This window comes from Acanthisitta chloris, unplaced genomic scaffold, assembly GCF_000695815.1.
Source record: "Acanthisitta chloris isolate BGI_N310 unplaced genomic scaffold, ASM69581v1 scaffold5961, whole genome shotgun sequence".
Lineage (NCBI taxonomy): Eukaryota > Metazoa > Chordata > Aves > Passeriformes > Acanthisittidae > Acanthisitta > Acanthisitta chloris.
This window is the reverse complement of record NW_008655356.1, coordinates 12,219-21,752: the sequence shown is the minus strand read 5'-3', so window position 1 is coordinate 21,752 and position 9,534 is coordinate 12,219. Positions and strand designations below refer to the sequence as shown.

Genomic DNA, 9,534 nt, shown 5'->3' with positions numbered 1-9,534 from the left:
AGAGCAAAAGAAACATGACAAGTTTAAAATGGCCTTTTCTGCATCTGATTCTAATAACCAATAGGTTAGAATATTCATGCAGAGGTCACTAAAACTGTGAAAGAATCATATCAGAAGTATTGCTCCTATAGGTCATTGCTACTTGGAAGAGAGTTTTAAGTTTAGAAAAATGTACAAATACATATAAAATTGGGTTAACCAACACATAAACAAATCCATTGACTATAAAAATTTGCTGTCATGGTTTGACCCCAAACAGCTCCCAGGACACATACAGCCCCTTGATCATTCTCCCACCAACAGGATGGGGGAAAGAACTGGAAGGGTAAAAGCTAGAAATCTCATGGATTGAGATAAAGACACTTTAATAGGGAAGGCAAAAGCTGTGCACACAAGCAAAGAGAAGCAAGTAATTAATTCATAGCTCCCTGTGGGCAGGAGGTGTTCAGCCATCTCCAGGAGAGCAGAGTGTCACCACATATAGCAGTTACTTGGAAAGACAAAGACCATCACTTCAAACATCCCTCCCTTCCTCCTTCTTCGCCCACTTTATATACTGAGCATGATGTCATATGGTATGGAATATCCCTTTGGTCAGTTGGGATCACCTCTCCTGGCTGTACTCCCAACTTCCTTGCCAGTGTGGCAGTACAAGAAGCAGAAAAGGACTTGGCACTGTGCAAGCTCTGCTCACCAACAACAAAAACATCTCCATATTATCAACCCTGTGTTCAGCACAAATCCAAAACACAGCCTCAGACCAGCCACTGTGAAGTCAAAACTGCACAAAAATATAGATCTGAGAAGAGAAAGGCACCTTCATGTCATGTAGCCGCAGTAATTACTGCAGTTCAAATACATGCACAAGCTGTTATACGCACAAATATACATATATTTCACTACTTAGCAGGAATTATTAAAAAAACCTCACAAAGAACCTATACTGAGGTTAAAAGTAATCATGGCAAAGCAGTCCCAAAGCAGGGGAAAAGCCATGCTCTAGAGCCACTCAAGCTGTAGCAATTTGGCTGCTCTCCCAGAGGGACTCATCATCCACACCACCTAGGTCAAACTGACAGCACAGATACTGGGGAAACCTCTCCCACGCACCCAGCTATTAAACAATGATCAGTCTAGCCGCTTATCCAGAAAGATTCAAAAAATCTATCATGTAAATAAAACCGCATTGTTCCCAGCTTTTAATAATAGTTCGCTGAAAAGCATCGCTAATGATCGTGACCACACAGGCTTTATGGGAGAGCAAGCCACAGAGGACAGACTGTACATCTTTGCCCTGGGAAAAGCCATGGACCATGTCTTCCTGGACTCACTGATCACCTGGAAAAGCTACTTTGGTTTGGGAGACAAGCGGCTGAAGAAGTAAAAAAAGAGGAGAGTATCACAAAGGTTTTCAAACCATAATTGCTATGAAGATGTTGTCTTCAAAGTAACTGCTTGCTACTTATTGCAATACAGCAGCTCTCAAGGTTCTCTCAGACACAGAAAGGCCTCCAGTGTCACCAGGAACATGGAATACCTTTTAAGTAACTTAATGGTAACTCCTCCCTTGCCTTCCTCTGCCTCCTAAGAACTAATGTCCTCAGGTTTCTATGAGTGTTCACCCTAAAGCCTTCCCCAACAGAATGTGCACTGACATATATAAATAGGAGCAGACACATACAAAGTCAACAGATACTGATATTCTGGGACATTAGTGAAAGAGACAACAGGGGAAACCCGACAGAATTTGCCTTCACCAACTGCCCTTTTTTCCTTTTTCCTTTTTTTTTTTTTTTACTCAAGTATAAATAGTGATTTTATGGTTTCCTTGAGGCAAACTATTCTGATAAATGTTTATGGAGTTAATAAGGAACTACCCGCTATGTGAGTAGGTAGATGTTTAGACAGTTTAATATAGGAAACATTATACAGCCTGTGCTGTAGCAGTTTGTAGGAAAGTTTGATGCAAGATCAGTTTCCTGTTCCAGTCATGTAACATTTCAATTAATAGCGGTAGACCATGAGGTAGCAGCTCCAAGGGAAGCATCCTGCAGAGACAGAGGGCATGTCAGTGCAAATAGTATCATTCTAACAGCACCAGTTTGCAAGCTTTTAGGGGTGTTTGTTTTGGGGTTGGTTTGTTTTTGGTTTTGTTTTTTTTTTAATGAGACAACAGAAAGGATAAGAGACCTCAAATCTTCCCACTTACTTGAATGATTGGTAATACCTCTTAGACCTTAATCCACATTAGGCATCCAGTGCATGAAATGCTCTACAAGCAACAGGGTCATTTACTTTTACAGAAGTCACCTTTTCCTGCTTACCTGGAATAATCATCCACGGGTAGTTATTTTGCAGCCTGAATTCCAAGCTCTGCAGGAGAGACCTAATGTCTTCTCCACTGCTGCAGATGTTCAAGATTTTCATCCAAACTCTGTTCAGGGCCTGATTCAACCAAGTAATACACTGCCTAGTAGTGTAGTAAACATGAAGATTTTATTAAAACACGCCCCACTCCCACCCTGGCCCCATGGTAACATGAAACATTTCCCCATCAATCACCATTCAAACAGGAAACAAACCAAGAATTTTATTTTGAAGTAGCCTTTTATTTTCCATTAGCTTTGTATACAGAGCTTCAGCCTAGTTAAGACAAACTGTGCACTGCAGCTAGCTGTAGGGACAGGAGTACTTGCATGCTATGCCTTTGCAATGGCACTTGTGTTGGGTTTGCATGGCAAGGTTTTGGAAGCAGGGAGGAGGCTACGGGGGTGATGTTTGTGCGAAGACACTGGAAGCTTCCCCTGTGCCTGACAGAGCTAATGCCAGCCAGCTCCAAGACAGACCCACCACTGGCCAAACCCAAGCCCATCAGCAATGGTGGCAGCACCTCTGGGATAATGTTTTAAGATGGGTGAAAAAAACCATGTGCAACTGCAGCTAAAGAGAGGAGTGAAAATGTATGAGAGAAACAACTGTGCCAACACCAAGGTCAGGGAGGAAGGAGGAGGAGGATGTGCTCCAGGCACACTTCATCACTGCAGCCAGTGGTGAAGGCCATGGTGAGCCAAGCTGTCCCTCTGTAGCCCATGGAAATCCATGGTGGAGCAGATATCCACCTACAACCTGTGGAGGACCTCATGCTGGAGCAGCGGAATGCCCAAAGGAAGCTGTGACCACACAGAAAGCCCAGACTGGAGCAGTTTTGCTGGCAGGACTTGTGACCCTATGGGGGGCCCATGCTAGAGCAGTCTGTTCCTGAAAGACTGCATGCTGCAGAGGGGACCCATATTACAGCAGTTTGTGAAGAACTGCAGCCTGTGGGAAGGACTCATGTTGGAGAAGTTCATGGAGAACTGTCTCCTATAGGAGGGACCCCATGATGGAGCAGTGGAAAAATATGAGGAATCCTTACCCAAGAAGGAGTGACTCATGTTGGAGAAGTTCATGGAGAACTGTCTCCTATAGGAGGGACCCCATGATGGAGCAGTGGAAAAATATGAGGAATCCTTACCCTGAGGAAGAAGGAGTGGCAGAGACTGATGAACTGACTGCATTCTCTGTCCCCCTGTACCACTGGGGGATGGAGATAGAGAAAAATCAAAAGTAAAGCTAAGCCTGGGAAGAAGAGAAGGGTGTTTTGAAGATTTGGATTTATTTCTCATAATTCTACTCTGATTAGATTGGTAATAACTTAATTTTCCCCCAAGTCAAGTCTGTAATTGGTGATCAGGCTCTCACTGTCCTTATCTTGATCCATGACCCTTTTGTCATATTTTCTCTCCCCTGTCCAGCTGAGGAGTGATGGAGCAGCTTTGGTGGGCACCTGGTCTCCAGCCAGGATCAACCCACCACACCACCGGCTCTACAAAGCACCACTTCACATAGTTTTCAAAACACTAAAGCAATGAAGTAGTATTTGCACAAGAAAATTGCATTATCATGGCAAAAAATATGTAACGTTTTTAACGTTACTCAAATGCGGCATCTACCTTAAATATTGGGCCACAACCCTACTAGATAATGTGTGTTATGGGAGAGTTCTCTGAACAGGGCCTTGCTGTGTTTGTAAGCTAAGGGCTGCTATGAAATTCCCCAGTGCATTCTACAAATCCACTACTTGGCCTTTGAGTCAAGTGCTGGTTCTGCTTTGACCAACACAGTCCAGATATCCACATGCAGGTTGCACCAAAGGAAGAATTTGCCCTAACCACAGCTGACCTTTATCTTTTGGCTTCATACAACACGTTCTTGGTGTTAGCTCTTGGTATTGTACTCTGACAATCCCAAGTGGTCAAAACTTCTAAAACTTTTCAAAGTGACTTCTGGTTGTGGTCACCTGCTTGAATAACAGGGATCACACTTTCTCTAGGACTCTACACAGGTAACTCCTCTTGAAAATAAGATTGTAGCAGAGATCTCATTGCTGTTGAAAACAGACAACCGGAATCAGGTTTATAGAGTACTGAGAAATTTACAATCCAATTTCTAATTTAAAAGTTTAAATTGAAATAGTTTACCCCAGAGCTTTATATTGCTGAATCCTCCATTAGAGCACACTTCATGAGTCAGAATTTCAGCTGTTTGGCTTGTGGCTGCACCAATGCTAGATTTGATTAGTCACAATGCTGAAAGCTCTTCATTGCTTGCTGTTTCATGGCCTCTTCAAGCACCTGTTCCAGTAAGATCTGCTTGCAAACCGGAGGTTACATGTGGTCCAGACAAGGTTCAACAATGAACGCATACTATACTCTTGTAGGGGTTTAAATTGGTTTCAGGCTTTTTTGTCTGTAAATTAATTTCTGTTTTAAATAGCCTGATCAAACCTGTATATATGTGCGTTTAAACTTCCCTTAAAAGTTCGCCTTGTAAAACAGAGTTTTGGATCTCATTTCTCTCAGTAGCATAGAGGTAAAGAGGAGCAAGCACGCCCATTTGATGTTATCTGGGGAGGTAAGAAATGTGCATAATTAACACAGCTTCGCTGCTTTTCTGTTAATCCACCCTCAACACCTGCCTACACAACAGCAGCAGAGAGTGCAATGTCTCTCCTTGTAGCATTCCCCCCACCTTGAAGTAAAAATGGCTTTTGTGCTCTCTGTACTCTCAGATCCTGACAATCCATGGTCAGACATACTCACACACACTGGTGTATGGTCTGGGTTTCCCATCACAGCCAGGGTTTCTGGCATAACTTTAGTAAACCATCAAACTACCTAATTTAAAAGCAAGATAAGGAGGAGGAAGAGAGTATGAACTATTTCATGAAGTTCGTAAACTGAGAAAACAGGTCACAATTCTGTCCAACCAAGCCTACAGTCCTCCTCAAGATCACAGAAACTGTTCGAAGCATAAATACTCAATGCCAAACCTGCAGTCAGGCAGGTTTATTCTCTCTGTAGGAGCTTAAGGAGGGTCTCACCACGTTGCTTACATTTTGTTTTCATGCACATGAAGTCTCTGAGAGGTATTTATTCCATTCACATGAAAAAACAATTTCATGTACTTAAAAGAAAAAAAGGAGAAAGATGGCAGCACAGAAAGTTTTCTTCATTACAAAGTGTTTTTCCATCAGGCAATTATTTATAAGAACTTTTGTTAACACTGGAGTTGAGGTTCTGGAACAAAGTGGATATATTGTTTACTAGCTTTGCCAGTCAATCTTCTCTTACAAAACCTCTCCCTTCCCCCTCTCCTTTTCCAGCCAAGTCAGTCCCTTGCATAGCTCAGGAGTTTCCTTTGTCACCAAGATCTCCTTTTCCACAAATTGTCCCTTGAATAATGCCATCTTCAATGTAGTGCCCCGAGGTATCTGTGCTCCTGCAGAGAACTGTTGAAGGGATCCGCGATGAGCGTCTCTCCTGGTTCTTATCCTCAGAAAAGCAGCAAATCATCCTTTTCATGGTACCCCACATCTCATCATCTTTGTATGAATAAATTATTGGATTCATGACAGAGTTCAATAGGGCCAGGAGAAGGAACCACCTTTTAACATCCTGAATCCCACAGTAGGTACAGTTCAGACCATCAAGCAGTAAGACAACCAGGCCAGGGGTCCAGCAGACAACAAAGGCACCTAGAAATAAAGGAGACAAAAAAAAAGGAAACCAAACCTGACTTCAAACTTCTAGGGGTTTGGAGTGTTCTGCATCTTACAAGATTGTGTTCATTGAAATTTTACACAAAAGCAATAAAAGCAGGAGAAGACAAAATTCTAATGACAGTAGCAAAATTATATCTACTACAGCTTCTCTGCCAAGCCCTGAGCAGGAGGCAGGGCAGCTCTCCGAAGACTGCAGGGAGCAAAAATCCAGCTGCTGAGTGAGATAAGGTCATCACAACTGTGATTTATCCATGCTGAAAAATAAACAAGAGCTCTGGAGCATTTACAAGCACAGAACTGATGCTTGAACACAAACTTCCTCACTTCATCTCTCCCATGTGCTGGAGGAGAAGATACCAGGTGGTTCACTTCCACCACTGCCGCAGCGCGATCCAAAGAAGAAACAAGTCTCCTGTCACACTACAACTGACTCTGCAGAGCTGTGGGCACACTGCCCAATTCTTAACATAGGCGGCACATAATTTAAACATGTCCTGGCTGGAAACCCTGCAGCTAGTGTAGCATGCATGCTGCTGCCTGTGACACACAGGCACTGCCAGCTCCTTGGTCAGAGAGAGCTCACCTCCCTCCACTGCTCACTCCCAGGCTCTGCACGCTGGATACTTGAGACCCAACGACTCAGATTCAGGAAACAAATTCAGTTACATATGAAGAAAGAAACAAATAAATGAGTTCTTGAAGATGAACCAAAGAACGCAGCAGCCAGGGCAAGGAAATGTAGGCGGGCAAAGAAAAAACAAACACAAAAGGATGAGGAAGTAAGTGTATAGTGATAGGGGAAGAAAACTCTGCAAGAGAGGCATTTCCTCAAAATATAGGATGAAACAGCAGGACAAACAAAGAAGTAGCAGAGTTCCTCTTTTGTTTTAGCTGCAAGGCAGGAATGACAACAGCCCCTGTAAGGACAAGGTGATAATAAAAGCTGAAAGAGACAAAGTAGGACAACACACTCCTCTCCCACCAGCCCCTCAAAAAAGGAAAAACATTAAAGAAAGGGAGAATAAGGGAGAAGAGATCTTAGACTGAAGACAACATATAGAAAGCATAAAAACCACTGCTTAAAAGGAAGTTCAATATTGCTTTTGCATCTTTCCATGTTCCTGCACACCTCTACCACAAGGGCAGGGGTGTGGCCAGGACAGATGGGGAGGGGAAACTACCAAATGCAGCCCTTAGCTTCGAGCTGGAAAGAAGCCCTGGATTGCCCTCTGTGCACCCCGTGATCCCTTGCCCAGAGCCCAGGGAAGGAGTAGCCATATGCATGATAATACTAACTTAGCACAAGCCACAATTGCTGTCTGACATACAGAAATAGAAAATTACAACTCTGCACAACAGTCACAGTTTGAACAATGTACTGAGGAAATTCAATCACATATAACAGCAGAGTTTCCCCGTTTTGGGGCTTAGAAGAAAATTCTCAAACAAATAAGGATGATAGCAGCTACATACTAAAAAGCTTTCCTGGGGCTGTGGGTATCTGTTTGATTGTTTTAGTAGATCAAGCAAGTCCACCTCAGTTTTTTAAGCCACTGATATTCCCATATCCAAGCTGTGCAAGCAAACAATGGGAGGGCAGCCTGACCATAGCAGGACCCAGGCAGTGCCAGAGCCAGTGCCTGGTGGCACTTCAGCCATCCCATCAGTTGCATGCCACACACAGACTAGTGTCAGCAGCACTGGACACTTCTCCCCAACGAGGACTTGAATGGACTCTGTGCCCATCTGATGGGCAGGCCATAATGGGGTATAAGGTGAATTTGTGTGATTTAGTAGACATTAGGATTGCTGAAAAATGTATCCAGGACAAGGTACCATGAATCTTGCTGCAAATCTGTGCTCCTGGACTCCAGACAAAATTCAGCCAACTGATTTACTCTGTTCTAGGCAATACTGAACAGAGAGGCAAGAGACTGCTTTCTTCAGAAACTGAATTTTCTACTCTGCTGGACCAAGTCTTTTGTGATGCTAAGTACTTATTTCATGGTGTTAGTTCTGAGATACTGGTTAACATCAGTAACATTCCTCCATTGCCCACTGGCATCAGGAGCTGCAAGCTGCTACCACAACACTTGTTTTTCCTGGTCAGTCTCTGTACTACACACTGGTTTGGCTCCTGCATGCTGAGTAAGCAGTTGTGACACCAGCTCTCTCTTATAGCCTGCAACAGAGAAAACTGTTTTTTTTCAGCAGCAAATCACATCAGTTTTAACAAGCACGGGAAACCAACTACCCAGACAATACTGTGTCTAGCTGAACATCTCAGTAAGTCTTTGGACACAGAGCTTTCACTAGCTACTAAGGGTCACTGGCAAAGCTGCCAGTACACCAGCTCCATGCAGAAACTGAGATGGTAACAAACCCTCCATAGAACAGGCACTGAAAGCACTTTGACCACTTGCACCACAAAGCATGCCAGGTCCAGCCCTGCTTTTACAAAGTCAGCAGGAGAGGAAAGAGACCCCTAAAGCCACATTTAACAAATGACACTGAAATCTCTCCTTCAAATGAAAGCCCAAGGATGCAGGCAGGATTAGTCCATGAACTCCTAGCATATATCCCTGTCTACCTATACAGGCAAAACCTGAAAAAGTTTCAGCTGCAAAAGTAAGGGAAGATAAAAGACATCTGGAGATAAAAGACATCTATCTGCACACTTCCCATGACTGAAGACAAGGACAGGGGCAATGCAGCCACAATATCCGAGTTACTGGCTAATGCTTTCACAGAGCTGTTCCTTTGACTCCATCAAAAAATACATTTTGTGGAGACAATACAAGTGATTCTCACCCTGCTCTTAGCACCGCAGAGATGAAAGCAAGGCAAGTCTCAGACACACAGCCTTGCTTAGATTTTGTTATTTTTACCACCAAGCCTTCAGAGGGAACCACAGTTGAGCATAAATATATACCCTTGTCTCAGCCCTTTGGCAATTTTCTTGTATGCAGACTATTTATCCCATAGGAGCTCCTCTCACTGACAAAGTGCCACACTCCAAAAATAATTTAACTTTTGGGACTCTTAAAAATTCACAGAAGTGACATGAAATACAGCATGGCTACAACATGGATTAGAAGGACAATTCTGAGTCTTTGCACCAGATTACGGGAGATCAGGTGTCACAATGCCTCAAGGTTAGTTTGAGGAATTTCCATTAGATTTAACCATGGATTTTCTTGTAGATTACATCATCTCTGCTTGAAAATTAATTCCTGTGGATCTGGAAGCACTACTGATGCTTCAACAGCATCATGGCATAAAACTCTGCACATCAAAGCTGTCCCTGAGCATGCCAACACTGAGAGGAATGCAAAAAAGTGCAGCAGCTTCCAGCTGCCTTTGCCACATGTGCGACCAAGTCAAAACAGCAAGTTACCAATTAAAATATAAATTCACTGAAACTGAAAATC

General features: G+C 43.3%; 1 protein-coding gene across 1 annotated transcript in view; it reads right to left on the bottom strand.

Moving 5' to 3' along the window:
• Positions 1–5,726: 5,726 nt before the first annotated feature.
• Positions 5,727–9,534, bottom strand: part of LPAR3 (lysophosphatidic acid receptor 3) — a 10,584-nt gene continuing 6,776 nt past the window's right edge. Inside the window, exon 3 of the mRNA XM_009083859.1 lies at positions 5,727–6,076. Within this exon, the coding sequence (XP_009082107.1) occupies positions 5,727–6,076 (350 nt within the window). The remainder of the gene's footprint in view (positions 6,077–9,534) is intronic.